This window comes from Pezoporus flaviventris, unplaced genomic scaffold, assembly GCF_033815535.1.
Source record: "Pezoporus flaviventris isolate CSIRO_AGI_PZ_B2104156 unplaced genomic scaffold, CSIRO_AGI_Pfla_v1 ptg000043l, whole genome shotgun sequence".
Lineage (NCBI taxonomy): Eukaryota > Metazoa > Chordata > Aves > Psittaciformes > Psittacidae > Pezoporus > Pezoporus flaviventris.
In genome coordinates, this window is record NW_026892591.1 from 262,352 (window position 1) to 278,067 (window position 15,716).

Here is a 15,716-nt window from a genome sequence, read left to right on the forward strand (position 1 = left end):
TCAATCTGAAGGTCAAAGGGATCATCCAGGCTTTCCTCCTGCCTAACACAAGGCGGATAATCCCTCCTGATGATCCTGCAACCCATTGCTGCTGCCCCTGGGCAGGATCAGTGCTGGTCTGCAGGATGGGAGCTCCAGCAAAGGAATACTGCCATGAGTGCAGAGGTTTGCAGTGACTCCGGAATGGGAAGACGGACTGAGATTGCTGCACCCTGCGGGGGCCTGCACTTGGAATTCCAGGTAGGAGGAACGTTTCTTCCTGACCTCAATTTAGGACAAAACACCGGAGAATGAGGATTGATGGCACGAGGAGACTGTGTCTGGGTCCTTCTGCATCTCATAGGTACTCCTGTAGTGCCTCTTGTGGCCTCCTGGGAAGCATTTACCTCCAGTCCTGGATCCAGCCCCAGTATAAGGATGTGGAGCTGGTGGAGTGAGGCCAGAGGAGGCCATGGAGATGCTGCGAGGGCTGGAGCAGCTCTGCTCTGGAGCCAGGCTGAGAGAGCTGGGCTGGGGCAGCCTGGAGAAGAGAAGGCTCCTGAAGGGGAGACCTGAGAGCAGCTCCAGTGCCTGAAGGGGCTGCAGGGAACCTGGAGAGGAGCTTGGGACAAGGGATGTAGGGACAGGCCAAGGGGAATGGCTTGAACCTGCCCGAGGGGAGACTGAGATGAGCTCTTAGGCAGAAGCTCTTCCCTGGGAGGGTGCTGAGGTGCTGGCACAGGGTGCCCAGAGAAGCTGTGGCTGCCCCATCCCTGGCAGTGTTCAAGGCCAGGTTGGACACAGGGGCTTGGAGCAAGCTGCTCCAGTGGAAGGGGTCCCTGCCCATGGCAGGGGTTGGAGCTGAAGGAGCTTTAAGGTCCCTTCCAGCCCAACCCAGGCTGGGATCCTATGATTCACAGACCAGGATCTGCAGCATGGGGAAGGGGATGACTGAGCTGGTCCTGGTTTACAGAAGGTTCTCACTGCTCACACTTCACTGGTATGAAGATGCTTTCTTGCATTAAACAATACATCCCTTTCCTTTTCCTTCCTGTGAGAGCTGGGATGGCAACCACTGACCGTGCACTGCCCAGGCTTGCGTTAAGCAGTGGCAGGGTCCCATCCTGACCTGCTCCCCTTGGCGCTGGAGGAGAAAAAGGTGCTGGAGCTGGCAGCACCTCTGGCTTGCAGTGCCCTCCTGTGGGAGGTGAGGCTGGTGTGGGTGCTCCATCCTGGGGCTGATGGAGGTGGGTGCTGGAAGCTGTCCTCCTTGGAGCACATCCTCTCTGGGCCTGGGTCGTGCTCTCAGCAGTGGCAAGCCATGGACTACTCCAAGAGGTCCTTCTCTGCTGTTGGGGTCCCAGAGCTGGCTGCAGGACCATCAGTGGGGCTCCAGGCTGGATGGACAGCATCCTCTGGCACTGGAACAGAGCTGCTTTGCCTTGCTTTATAGGCCTTCAGCACCAGGAATTCATGGGGCCATCTCCAGCAAACCCAGAGAGCAGCCTGAACCCCTCTTGCTGCCCTTCTGCAGCACATCCCCCTGTGGGGGTGTGTGTGTGTGTGCAGCTGAACTGGGTGCCCAAAGCACCTGGTTTCTGCAGCAGGATGGGATCAGTTCGCGCTGTCTGGTTGCAAGATGCTTTTCTTTAGGCAAGGAAAACTGATGGAGCAGCTGCAGCAAACTGCAGCTGGCTTCTCCCTGCTCCAAGCAGCTTTTCCAGGAGGGCAGGAAGGGAAGGAGCAGACAGAGCATTGCTGCTTGGAGACCACCAGCTCTGTCATTCCTACCTCCACGGAGCAGGATTCATCAGAGCTGATGCCTAGCAGCAGGAGCCAAGTGGTCCAGAGGCTGGATGCAGATGTTGTTCCTCCTTTTCCTATGGCAACCAGTGCAGGAGCTTCTGGCCTTTAGGTTTTGCTCCTGCTCAAGGGAAGAGAACCCAAACAACAGCCTCTGGCACATAGCACCTTGTGGTGCAAAGCAGCCTGGCAGTCCTGGTTGGTAACTCCTGAGCCAGGATCTATCTTGCACTCACACCCTGAGGACAGGCAAGGAGGTGAAGTGACTTGCTTAAAGCCAGAGCAGTGTGGTAGGAACCGAAGGCTTCCTGCTTCCTTAAGCACCATTCCTAGCTGGAGTTCCAAAAGGGTGACACTGAGCAGCTCACTGTGACTTGGAGTCACCTGCCAGAGGAACAAGTCTTTCACCAGAGATCAGTAAGGAGAGAGGAAGAGCTCTGTCTGAGGGGTGGGACACCAGGAAGAGAAAGCAGGAGAAGAATGGAAGGGAATGCTGGGAAAAGCCAAACTATGGCGAGACCACTGGAAAAAGAAGTGAAAATCTTCTGCTCATTGAGGCCAAGAGCTGAGGGGAGCAGCACAGCTAGAAGAGCAGGAGGAATGGCAGTGGGAAACAGCCTGCTGCCTGGGAGCATCTCGTGTCTGTGTCTCCATCAGACTGCCACGGGGCAGGGACCAGCAGGTAACCAGGAAGACAGGGATGTAGCAGCTCTGTCCTGCTGCTGTCAGTGGTTATGCACAGAGCTCCAGGCAGAACAGGGCAAGGATAAGGGGACTGACCGCAGCCAGACCAGGCAGTGATGGAGCTGGGCATCCATACCGGCTCCAAAACACCTGCAAACAGCAGAGCTGGGGTGAACCTCGGCGTTAAGGAAGCTGAAAGTGAGACAGAGAAACAACACCAGATGGAGCAAGGGGAAGGTGGGAAGAGACTTCTCCTTTGGGATGTTGTGTGCACCAGTTTTACCTTGCCACAGAGGTCTTGCTTTGCCTCTTCCCCTCCTCCTGGACCAGCGGGGCCCCTGGTGTCCATCCAAAGGGATGGTGGGAGCTGCAGCTTGTGGACATGGCCATGGTAAAAGAGAATCTATGGAGCTTCCGCAATTCCATCTCTTCCTGCACAGGGAGGGGGATGCAGCTGCCTGGGGCACTGGGTCCGCGGTCCCTGTCAGCACTTCCTGCTCTGTGGGTGATGCCTGACTGAAGGAACACGGTCCTGGGGTGACTGGGATACAGGGCTGGGGCTCGTTGGTCCCGTTTGAGCCCGCCCCCCCCCCCCCCCGTTCTGGAGGGCTCCGGGATGAACTGAGCTTGGGAACCAGCCTGTACAGGTGGAAGATGGGGGTCCCAAGTGTGTCTTCTGCTGCGGTAGGGTTGGGTTCCTCATGAAGGTAAAGCAGCGAGGATGGATGGCCAAGGCTCGGGCTGACATCAGGCTGCCTCGGGGCTACCTGTAACAGCGCCCTGCTAAGCAGCAAGGGGGGCACCGAGGCTAAAGGCAGCGTTGAGGCCGTGCACGGAGCGCCGGGAACGGGGCCGGGTTCAGAGGCGGCCCCGGGCCCGCCGGGCATTTCCCCCGCTGCCGCAGCCGTGGGCGGGCGGGGCCTGAGCCCGGGCTGGGCGCTCCCCAAGAGCGGGGCCGGGGGTGGCGGCCGGCGGAAGGAGCCGCGGCCCCGCGGGGTGAGGTGAGGTGAGGCCGGGCCGGGCAAGGCCGCGGTGCCCGCTCCGCACCCGGCCTGTGGGGAGAAGCCCACGGGCCGCCATGGCTACCCGCCCGCCCGCCCCGGTCCGCCACCGTCCCACAATGCCCAGCGGCCCCCGCCCCGCTCTGGGAACGCGCGTCCGCGCACTCCCCCCCCCCCCCGTGCCCGGCCAACCAAACTCGCGCTCCGGTTGGCTGCGGCGCCCCGCCCCGCCGGCTTAGTCCCGCCCCCGCCGCAATCCGCGCTGTGCCATTGGCTGAGCGGCTGTCAGTCAGCGCTTGTTTTCGGCGGCAGCGGGTTGGGTTGCGCCGGCTCGTCGCTGCCTCGGCGGGGCCGTGCGGGGAGGGAGCGGCGGCCGCAGCCGGGAGAGGGCAGCGCGGAGGGGGCCGGCGACGGCGGCGGTTGTGGTCGTCGTCGTCGTGGTAGTGGCGGCGGCGACGACGGCGCTAGGCCCGGCCGCACGTAGTCGGATCTGAGGCCGGGGCCGGGGCCGGGCCGCGCAGGGAGGGAGGGTGGGGTGGGCAGGGAAGGGGGCGCGGGGCCGGGCCGCGCTCCCGGCCGTGCGGAGGCCGGTGGTCGGTGCCCCGGGGGGGTGGTGGTGGTGGTGGTGGTGGGGGGGGGTGGGCGGGCGGGCGGGCGGGGGAGGCCCGGCCTCGGCGCCACCATGACTCTGGAGTCCATGATGGCCTGTTGCCTGAGCGACGAGGTGAAGGAGTCGAAGCGCATCAACGCCGAGATCGAGAAGCAGTTGCGGAGGGACAAGCGCGACGCCCGCCGCGAGCTGAAGCTGCTGCTGCTGGGTGAGAAGCGACGGGCCCGGCCTGACCGCGCCAAAGGGGCCTGGGCCCTGCCCCGGCCGCGGGGCTTGACAGGTCCCGGTGGCCGCGCCCGGGCGGTGGTTGTTGGAAGGGGGGGACCGGGGTTGTTCTCGCCCTCGGTGTGTGTGTGTGGGGGATGTGTTGTTGGCTGCCCTTTGTGTGGGTTTTGCGGCGCGTTCGGTGTCCAAATGGTGTTTGACATCGGGAGGAACTGTGAGGGTGAACTCATACAATTGATCGGGAGTGATTTGGGCTCTGGAGGCTCGGGCACCGAGATGGGTGTGTGTGGAAATGGGCTCGAGGAAGTGCTTCCCGTAGCCGGCCTTTTATCAGCGGGCAGGATCCAGGGATGGAGTTGATGCTTTTCGGTATCCATAGAACCATGGAGTGGGTTGTGTTGGAAGGGACCTTAAAGCTCGTTCCGTTCCAGCCCCCTTGCTATAGGCAGGGACACCTTCCATTGGAACAGGTTGCTCCAAGCTGCATCCAACCTGGCCTTGAGCACTGCCAGGGATGGGGCAGCCACAGCTTCTCTTCCTAGGGAAGAATTTCCAGGCCTTGGGTAAATGTGTGTGGAAGAATCATCTTCCAGCTCCTAAAGCACAGAATTCCCCTTGCGCCACCCAGGGAGGGCCGGTGGGGTTGGGAGCTTGGGGGGAAGTGGATCTGAAGAGAAACAAAGCCCAGCAGAGCTGTGTCTGAGGGGGAAATGGCTCTGGTGCTTTTTGGAGGTAGAAATCACCTGTGCAGCGATAAGGGTGTAGGTGTGAGGTGGAAATGGAGTGGTGTGCAGATGGGTAAATAACTATTCCATGTTGAGGTAAGGTTTATAGTGATGGGGGATCAGTTCCAAGAGCGGCCAGCTAAGATTTGAGGTGTTTAGGTCCTCCTTCAGCAATGAGCTTGATGTCCAGGGAGCCCCCCAATTTGGACTTGTGTTTCAGTTTTCATGGCTGCTGTGATGTAGCATTGCTTGTGCATGTGTCCTGCTTTGTGTCTGAAATACCCCGTCGTCTCGAGCTGAACCGTGGAGTGGATCTGCTGGATTGAGCTTATTGGGGTCTGGTGGGAGCTGCCCATTGAGGTACAGCGGATGGATTGGGAATGATCCCTGGGGGATCAAATAGCCAACTTGACGGGAGTGAAGTGAGGCTGGGGCTGCCTCTGGAGGGCTGCCATTGTTGTGGCGTGGCAATGAAGGGAAGGCCAGGGCTTTCCTTCTCCCCCTGAATCCTGGGTGGTTAACGTGTTGCTGTGCTTCAGGTGAAGGGTAAAATCCAGGGCCTGATGTTTGTGCTCTGCAGAGCCGCTGGGGCAGCTGCTGTAAGACATCGGGTACATGTCTTCCATGCGTCTCCTGCTTCCTGACAGCGGTCCCATAGAAGCAGCTGTTTCAAAATAGGTTGGCACTATAGGATAGATCTGGGTTAAGAAGATCCCACTGGATCTAAAGATTTCACTTTAAGAATGATCCCAATTGCTCAAGAATCCTTTCTGCTTTTCTGCAAGTTGCAGCTCTGGGCCATTCAGCATCAGATTTGCAGAACAAAAGCTCTATAGGAGGTGGTTAATATTGAATGAGCAACGTTCCCGGTTCTAGGATGTGTCTGCTGAGTGCTTTGCACTGGAGACAGCACAATTCCCACCTTCACTCGTGGCAGGTAGTGAGTGTTCTCCCTCCTTGACGTAACTGTGCTTCCAGGGGTTTCTTTCTTGCTATTACATGGAGCAATTCCATCCACCACTGTTAGGGATGGTGTTAGTGAGAGGCCTTTCCCAAACCCTCGAGATTCCAGAGGGAATTTCTGTCTCCCAGAAACTTCATTCATTTTCCTTGTCACTTTGTTCAATGACAGTTTGGTGGTTGAAGCCTAAACCAGAGCACTGGGATGAGGACCGACAGTGGGAATCGATGATGCACGAGGTAGTAAGAACTCTGCTTTCAATGTGTTGGACATTGCCCTCTGGTATAAGGTGGTTGTTCCTCTTTGTACTGGGTGGGGAGGGGGGGTTCAGCGTGTTGACTGAGGAATGAACCTCCGAGTGCCAGTCAGGGGTTGTTCCCAATGCAGGGTGAACTGTTGCTTTCCCCCCTTTGCCAGATGAAATGGGGAATTCACGTTGCCTCAACGTTAGCAGATGCAACGAGGTTACTGTGCTCTGCAAAACCTCGGCTGGCTGAGAGCAAAAGGCACCTTTAACCAAAAACCCCACCCCAAAGATGGGTGCTGGTGAGTGACAGGAGAAAGCCGGGTCTGTGCTCTGGGTTGAGTGGCTGGTGCTGAGGTTTCTCTTAGGTTTGTGCTGTCAGAATGCTTTGAAGCACAACGTCTTGTCTTCCCCCCCCCCCCACTTTTGGTCGCTGTGGTAAGCACCGAGGAAGCATTTCTCACCACAGTGAGAGAAACCACAAAAGATTTCAGTTTCCATTTCCCCTCTCCCATATTATGGGATAGCTTTGTGTTTGAGAGCCTTTGCTGTCTGTTAATGGTGTTTCTAATGTTCATTCCTCTCCTTGCTGATGGGATTTCTGTCACATCTCGGCTATGGGGGGAGCTGGTTTGGTTTAAACGTGCTGCTTCTGGTTCTGTGCTCCCTGCTCTTATGGGAGCATATTTATTTGTTTGTCTTTTAGCCTCGCACTACAAACAGGAGTAACTGAGAATCTACCTCTGAGTAGTAACTGTGGAGTGTGATGAATGACATCTAGGCTTCATAGAGCGAGTCCCTGCTGTGAGGATACCTGATGGTGAAAGGACATGTTGCTTATGGGATAGGTTTTAGTTTTTGCTCTCAGGGAGTTGGGCCCCTGTATTAAAGAGGTTTCTTTGTTTATATATTCTGTATATGGATAGCAAAGGTTTAAAAGACTGACTAAAAGTACGTGAGAGAAGCATCTGTGGTAGATGTTTTTTAAGCTGTTGGCTGTGGACGCCTACCACTAGAGCAGCTTGCTCCAAGCCCCTGTGTCCAACCTGGCCTTGAACACTGCCAGGGATGGGGCAGCCACAGCTTCTCTGGGCACCCTGTGCCAGTGCTTCAGCACCCTCCCAGGGAAGAGCTTCTGCCTAAGAGCTCATCTCAGTCTCCCCTCGGGCAGGTTCAAGCCATTCCCCTTGGCCTGTCCCTATAGGCCCTTGTCCAAAGCCCCTCTCCAGGTTTCCCTTGGGAGCTGCCCTAAGGTCTCCCTGGAATCATGACTCTAACCAGGCCGTGTATCAGCATCGACACTTTACCTGCTGATGGTTTTCTCTCATACTTACGGTGTTAGAAAGTTCCTCCCCTATCTCTTTATCTCCTCTGTTGGCCTTCACGTGTTCAGCAGCACTTCTCTGGGGCCATAAATGTAGGAGTGGGAGGACCTGCCTCGCTTAGTGTGCAGGAAGCAGCGACAGGGCCAGGCTGAATGTGCTGTGTCTTTCCCTCCTGTGTGCTCTAAGCCCTCGTGTCCCTGGAGCAGCAACCCCATGGTAGAAGGAGCAGGTAGCCCTGCTGAGCAGCCTGCAGTCTATAAGGGCTGAAGACCCAGTGCAGAGAGCTGTGAGCAGCATCCTCCTCTGCTCTCCCCTCGTGTTAACTCTGTAATGCCCAGAGGGCACAAGCACTCCTAGAGGTATCTTGCCCCAGTGGTGATTACCATTTCAGTCCAAACATCCTGTTTGCATAGCAGTTTGGGATGCTGAGCAGATGCCCTTCCGTAGCTGCTCCCATCAGCCGGAGAACCCAATTGTTTCTTGAACTCCTATCTCCTTTAGAGCTGATTTATTTCAGTTGTAGCCAGAGAAAAGCCACATTTTCGGGAAGACCAAGAGCATTTTGTGCCAAACCCCAACGAAACACCCGAGCAAACGGGCTTCCCCTGAGCCTCTCCATTGGCAGTGTCACCAGTTGTGGAGCGTGCTGCTGGGATTATTGTAGCATCTTACTGGAGTATCTGGGAATAGGTCAGGTGTGACGGACCAGGGGCCTTTTGACGCAGAACGGGTGGGAGGAGCTGTAACGTGAGAGGTGGAAGAAGAACCAGAGCTGCTTGTGAAGGCTGCTCGGAAGGACAAGATGTCTTCCTGTGCTCTAAGCTTCGTGGTAGGGATGAGCTGGACCAGTGGCCTTGAGGATCCTGGGAAGCAGCTCAAACAGTGCTTGGAAGCCATGTGTGCTCGGGTAGAGCAAAGAGGAGCTTTGGGGTGGGATGGGATGGATGGTAGATGCTTTCTGCCTCAGCAAACCTTGCTCCTGATGGCTCTTAACTCTCTTGCATTCTGTAGGCACTGGGGAGAGTGGAAAGAGCACGTTCATTAAGCAGATGCGTATCATTCATGGCTCAGGCTACTCTGAAGAGGATAAAAAAGGCTTCACCAAGCTGGTGTACCAGAACATCTTCACTGCCATGCAGTCTATGATCAGGGCCATGGAAACCCTGAAGATTCTGTACAAATATGAACAGAACAAGGTAAGTTGCTCCCACTTTGTGCACTTATCTTTAGGCACTGGGGATTCTAGGGCTTGACTCCAAAGTTTCTGTTCCCTTGTGTCCTTCTGCATGGCAGTCTCAACCTCTGGGCAGCCTTTCCCATAGATGTGTGCTCAAGGACTGCTTCTTAGGGCAGTTTGGCCTCTCTGTGACCAATAGCCCCTGCTTCTGATTGCTGACAACACCCCCTTTTGAACTTCTCTGTCTCTTTCTGTCTTTCCTCTTCAATCTCCAGGCCAATGCAGTGCTGATCCGGGAAGTGGATGTAGAAAAGGTCATGACATTTGAGCAGCCATATGTAAGTGCAATTAAAACATTGTGGAATGACCCTGGAATCCAAGAGTGTTATGACAGGAGAAGAGAATATCAGCTTTCTGACTCAGCTAAATAGTAAGTACCTACTGACTGGTAGATGGGAGTGATGCTGTAACAAATAATACCTGTCCAGTTGTTTAATGGAAGCCTAGAGTTGGTTCCAGAGAGCAGGAGTACTGCTGTGGATTTCCCTGTGTTATTTAAAGTACCTTCTCTCGGTTTCCCTGACGTGGGTGAGTCTTGCTGGTGCTTTAGACAAGCTGCACAGCCTCTGCTGGCCACGTGGATTGGGATGAAAGCTGTAGGCACATGAGAAAGGCAGAAATATCCTTAGGAAAAGTGAAGCTGAAAGAGCAGTGGGAGCAGGAACCTGGGAACTTGTTTGAATCTGGCTCCACAAGGCAAAGAGCTGCACTAGAGAAGCTGTGTTTGTTTTGGGGGTAGATACCGATCTGGAAATTCCTCACCATTTCCTACTTCCTACCTTTCCTAAGGTAAAGGATAAGATGGGTTGTGGAGGGTGATACAGGCACATCTGCTTCTGGATCTGCCTGAGGCTTGAATCTCTACCCTACACCATCTAGCGTGGCCCTGGCACTTAGGTAGCAGAAGTGTTGCTCTCTCTTCAGGTTTGTCCTTTGGTCTCCATGGATGTGTAACTTAACTGGTGGCTGGTTTGGCAGATGACATAGGTTTGCTTGTTACTAAATAGAAAACCTCAGATGAGACTTAATTCTCAACCATAAGCATCCCTGAACTTCACCTTTCTCTGCCTGCCACACTCCTTTGCTGTCCTTGCTCCTGTTTCTCCCCGAAGCAGATGGCTGGTGAATTACTGCTCCCCAAAGATTTATTCCCATATTTGAAGTGATTCAGGTGACTTTTGCTTTTCTTGTTGAGCCAGGGAAAGCCTAAAGGGGTTGAAATAGGGGTCTTTATGTGCTGTAACCTCGGGCAATTTGTCTTTCCCTTCCTGTAGCTATCTCAGCGACGTGGATCGTATCGCTACCCCGGGATATCTACCAACTCAGCAAGATGTGCTACGGGTTCGAGTTCCTACAACTGGGATCATAGAGTACCCCTTTGACCTAGAGAATATTATCTTCAGGTACTGAAGGTGTATTCATGTTACAGCTGAACTCAGGATGGCTTTAGAGTGGGCCGGTGCTTGAGTGGCTGTATGTGGTGTGATGCTCTGAAGCATCTGCTGAAGGCTGCTCCTGCTGTGGGGATGGTGTAACATGTTATTCTGATGAAGGGAAAGCTCCAAGCTGTGGAACAGAATCAGTAACACTTAAAGCCCAACTAACCATCTTGCAGGGATCTTGGGAGGGATTGTGTTGCATGTGAGGAGTGAACTGATGGGAGCTTAAGCCACCGAGGGGATGGGGGAAGGCTTGGGCTGGGAGTGGAATGTATTTGCCTTTAAGAACGCTGAGCTCAACCAACCTTGACCAGTTATTTCTCCTTCAAAAAGAGACCACTTCTCGTGCAGAAATCCTTTTCTGTGCCCTCCTTGCGCTCTCAGGATGACACCAAAGCTCACTGCCTATGCTGCTGCAGCACCAGGTGGCATTTGGTGGCCATCCTGTCAGTTGGATGTATTTCTGGAGCAGGGTGGTTTGTAAACCTGAGGGTTTTGTTAGCAAGCACATATTCCATCCCCATGCCAAGTTAAACTGAGTGGCAAAGAGCCACGATGCTTCTCATCATATGCTGGTCCTTTGTGTTCAGCTAGAGAACTGCAGCCACTTCTGTGCTACTATGTGTGTTTCTCCTCCTTAGAATGGTGGATGTTGGAGGGCAAAGATCAGAACGAAGGAAGTGGATCCATTGCTTTGAAAATGTGACTTCCATCATGTTTTTAGTAGCACTTAGTGAATATGACCAAGTTCTGGTGGAATCTGATAACGAGGTAAGCCAAAGAATGGGAACTCGGCAGGAAGGTGCAAAGAAAGGAGGAATGTCTTTAGCTTCTGCAGGCTGGTACCAAAGTGGGGTTAGCATCTATTGCTGGTTTTGGCCTTCAGTTCATCCTGTTGCAGAGGGAACATGAGCCTTGATGGGTCATGATGTCCCTGAGGATGGAGAATGTGTGGAGCATTTGGATCATCGGGAACTTGTCGAGTAATCCTGAAATACTGTGAAATTGCTGAGTTCTGTGTGCCTGGGAATGCTCCTAAACCCCCTCCATTCCTCCTTTCCACACTGAATGACTCCGTGCTGTGACTGCTGCCTTTTTAGATAGTGCCTGCTCTCTTTGAAGGTGTGACACTGAATCTTTACACTTGCTAAGAGACTAAAAAATGCCATTAGGTAACAGCAGTTATTCCTTTTCTACAGACAAAACATGTCCACAGAGTCCTCTCACATGACTCTCACAGCATAAAATGACTGCTAAGGCTTTTGATCTCAATGGTTTGCCAATTAAATGAAGCTGGAATCCATTAGATCTTGCATTTCCTTTGTATTTACTGGTGCAGCTTGAGCCAGAACCTACCTGGGGCCAAAGGATTCTGCATCCAGTATCCAAGATTCTGGATTGCTACAGATGGGAGTGCAGGCAGCAGAAAAGCATCTCAGTGTGCTCCTTTGTGGAAACAAGGCTTTCTCTTCTCTCTTTCAGAACCGGATGGAAGAGAGCAAAGCCCTCTTTCGAACCATTATCACTTACCCATGGTTCCAAAACTCTTCTGTTATCCTCTTTCTCAACAAGAAAGATCTGTTGGAAGACAAGATCCTATATTCCCACCTTGTCGACTATTTCCCGGAGTTTGATGGTGAGTGGTTTTCAAGGAGGAACCTTCTTATCTAGAAGAAGGGGTTGGAGGTGGTTTGGTCACAGTTGTATTTGGTTTTGAAAGATACCTCAGCTCTAGAGATGGGCAAAACATCTGGATTGGGGAAGGAATAGCTACAGCAAGGAGAAGATGGCACCAAAGTATCTTGATCATACGGAGGTAACTGGAATCTGATGGAATGAGCCTCTCCTAGGTGAAGAATGACTCGTCCTGCCCTCAGGATGCACTTCAGGGTGTTATGGAAGTCTGGCTTTCCTACCTGTGTGCTTGTGCAGAAAGCCAGTTCATAAACCCCCTTTACTGGTGTACTGGGCACTTCAGTCCTGTAGTCAGGAGGTGATGTGAGTCCTTGTTTGAAGAAACTGCCTGGTCCAATACCCAGCTTGTTCAAATGAGGGTGCTGCAGGTCTCCAAAGTGAATTGTGACTCATGTGCCATGTGCAGCTGTGGTCAGCCAGGGTCGATGTGAAGCAGAGAAATTGCTGTTGGCAACACAGCTCTTTAGCCCAAATCATGCTTCGGGCTCTTCAGCTGAGTTCATTTAAAGCTGGCTTTAGATCCTTACAGGATACATTGAGATGAGCTCTTAGCAGAAGCTGTTCCCTGTGGGGGTGCTGGGACACTGGAATGGGTTGGAACAGAGAAGCTGTGGCTGCCCCATCCTTGGTAATGCTCAAAGCCAGGGTGGATGGGGCTCAGAGCAAGCTGCTCAAGTGGAAGGTGTCCCTGCCCGTGGCAAGGGGTTGGAGCTGGAGGAGCTTTAAGGTCCCTTCCAACCCACCCCAGCGTGTGGGGTTGCTGGGTGAGTGGGTAACTGGTGTCTCTGTTCGCTGCAGGCCCGCAGAGGGATGCGCAGGCAGCCCGGGAGTTCATTCTCAAGATGTTTGTGGATTTAAATCCCGACAGCGACAAAATCATCTATTCCCACTTCACATGTGCCACAGACACGGAAAACATCCGTTTCGTCTTCGCAGCTGTCAAGGACACCATCCTACAGCTCAACCTGAAGGAATACAACCTGGTTTGACCCCGCTCTGCTCTCAGCCCCTTCGAGAGGCTTCGTTGGGAAGAAAAGACAAAACAAGAAAGTTTCCAGACGACAGGAAAACCACAAAAGTTTTAATTCCTTTTTTTTTTTTTTTTTTTTTGTTGTTGTTTTTTTTTGGTTTTTTTTTTTGATGATGTAATGATTGCAAATTGTCTGACCTGTGGAGTGGCACGTGCTCAGTGTTACCCCTGGAGTCTCATGTCTCTGTCCACAGAGTAGCTGATTTCCTATTTTAACAAGATCGCTTTTCTTTCACAAGTTAACGGGGATATGCCTCATCTCTTCAGCACCTTGCTTACTTCTTACGTTCTGCTCACTCAAAGCAGCCTCATCTTGAGCTTTCCTTCGTTGCTTCGCCACTTTTTGCCTCCCCCTGCCCCTTTCCTTCCCCCCCCGCCCCGTTTTCATTCCCATGGTATATATATAAATATATATATAAAAACAACCCCCAACTTTCCAGCTGAGATTGTGCATTCACTGGACTGTGGGAGTGCAGAATGCTACTGGGCCCTTTGCCTCGTGCTATGGGTGCCTCTGGTGTCAGTTGTTAACCCTGCTTGCTTCTTGCCCTACCCTTTCCCTTCCCCAGGACGCGCTCCATGGTTCACTGTGATGAAACGTTGGGGAGGAGCAATTGCTCTCCAACCATTGTGCAAAAAAGAAACCCCACACAAGAAAAAGGCAAACCGCCACCACCACCACCACCACCAAAAGCCATCACTTTGCCATTCTTGATATGTTCTAGTTTTATTTTGTTTCTTTATCAATGATAAAAGGTATGGAGACTGTGATTATTATTTTTTTTTTTTTAAATTATTGATGTTCTATACATAGTTTGCTACGTGTTGCTGTATTTTGTTCATGGACTACAAATGATGGAAGCTCTTGGAGCAATAGCTGCTGAGCCTGGGGAAGTGCCTGACTGTAACTGTTCTTTCGTTTTCTCTTCTCAGTTTTCTTTCTTTTGGTTTGAATTTTAGGTTTGCTTTTCCTTTTGGTTTCTCACACACGTCCCCACGTCCTCCCCCTCCCCACACACCACAAGGGCTCCGTTTGCAGAGGGCAGACTTAGGTCTTGTCGAGTAGAGAGCGGTGGTGTGTGGCGTGGAGCGGCTTCTGCGGGCAGCGCATCCCCACGGCGCGCCCAGGAGCTGTGGCGTTCCAGCATCACGCTTGGGCTGGATGGGAAATCTCTCTAGTCTCGTGCCACCCTTGAGTTCTTTTCTTGCTGCTAGTAGCAAACAAGCCTTGATTGTTGTTCTGTGCCAGTGTGTTCAATTGACTGTGGAAGAACTCCTCGGTCCTGTCCAGCTCGTAGGTTCATAGGAAGGACCAGAGTTGGTTCGTGACCAACTTTGGGATGGAGGGAGGATTCTTACCTGAAAAGCTTGAGGATGGAGGGGAGGAGCAGTTCTCCCTCTCCTGTTTATGCATTCCCCATAAGCACATGCTGCTGGGTTTCTCTTGAGAGAGGAGTGTAGGGATCCTCGTCGGAAGACTCGCACCCAACCTTGCTCCAGGGGGACGTGTGCTGTGTCGTGGTGGGAGCAGGGAGCTCTGCTGTGCTGGTAGCAGGAGAGCAGAGAGCAGGCTTTGCTGGTGCAGGGTGGAAGGTAGAGCAGCAGCAGTTGTGGATTCTAGATGCCAAATGGAACTGCACTAAGCGGAAGGATGTGAAGCCTTTGCACATCGCAGAGCTGAGGCAAGTGAACAGACGTGCTGCAGAGCTGCTGCCAGCCTGGAAAGTAACTGCGGTATCAAGGAGCAGGGATAGGAAGCAGGGGAACCTGACCCACCGCTGGCTACGTGTTGTTTAGCATCATTAATGCTTCTCTTTCAATTCCAACCAGTAGCATCGGGTCCAAATTCTCTGGCTCAAGCAGGTTGCCCCCGTGAAGGCCTGAAGGTGAAGACACGAGCTGCACTGTTGAAGGGGGCTGTTGATATTTTGTCTCTTTTGTAGACAGAGCACTACGTCAGTGTTTTGCACACCGTGTTAAGAGTCAATCTCAACTGTCTGAGATGCTTCGATCTAGAACACTACAGTAGGGAGGGACAGCGTTGTTGTTTCTAGGTCCCTCTTGTGAGGGAAGCCTCTGATGTCTCAGAGCACTACAGGAGAAAGGAAGCTCTGCTCAGAGCCATGAGAGAGCTCGAGGTGGAGCAGTAGCCACGGGACCAACAGCTGAAGAGCCAGCGTGGCTGAGCAGTGATGCTGGGGGAAGCGCAGCATCTCTTTAGAGTAGCCACGCTCTGGCCTGCATGGAACACTTGGGAGGAAGGAGAGGGATTCCCATGTGTCAGACAGCTTTGCATCAATTTTACTGCTTGGTTTTCTTTTTTGTCTTTATGCCAAAATGATCCATTTTGTAGACACTGTCCTATAAAGAGGAATTTATAATCACCCGGGTGTATTCGAAGTGCTGCTCAGCCCAAGCAGATGGCAGCAGCAGCCTCTTCTGTGATCCTCTTGGAAATGGTTCACACTACAGCTATTGCCAGCCCAAAGCTGGCGCTGAGAGACACAGGCTCTTGGGAGTAACTTCCCAGACGTTCTTTTCCAAGGTGAATGATGGTGGCACTGCCACTTGAATCAGAAACTCCTTGGGTTTGTATCCTCCCCTTCTTGAAGCGCTGCTGCCCTGGCCCAGGAGGAGGGAGTTTGGCTTCTGTCTCTCGCAGAGGGACTCTGTTGTGTGGGAGCTGTTGAGGCTGTGAGCACGAGGAGTTAGAGGGGGGTGAGTACCTTGCTGAGCAACTCCTTGGTGTAGCTGTTGG

General features: G+C 53.1%; 1 protein-coding gene across 1 annotated transcript; it reads left to right on the forward strand.

Annotated features, from left to right (window-relative positions):
- The first annotated feature begins 4,102 nt into the window (after positions 1-4,102).
- GNA11 (G protein subunit alpha 11) lies at positions 4,103-14,231 on the forward strand. The gene is made up of 7 exons (XM_061466691.1): positions 4,103-4,285; positions 8,569-8,753; positions 9,010-9,164; positions 10,069-10,197; positions 10,875-11,004; positions 11,716-11,869; positions 12,727-14,231. The coding sequence occupies exons 1-7, from the start codon at positions 4,150-4,152 to the stop codon at positions 12,915-12,917; spliced, it is 1,080 nt and encodes a 359-aa protein (XP_061322675.1). The 5' UTR covers positions 4,103-4,149; the 3' UTR covers positions 12,918-14,231.
- The last annotated feature ends 1,485 nt before the right edge of the window (positions 14,232-15,716 follow it).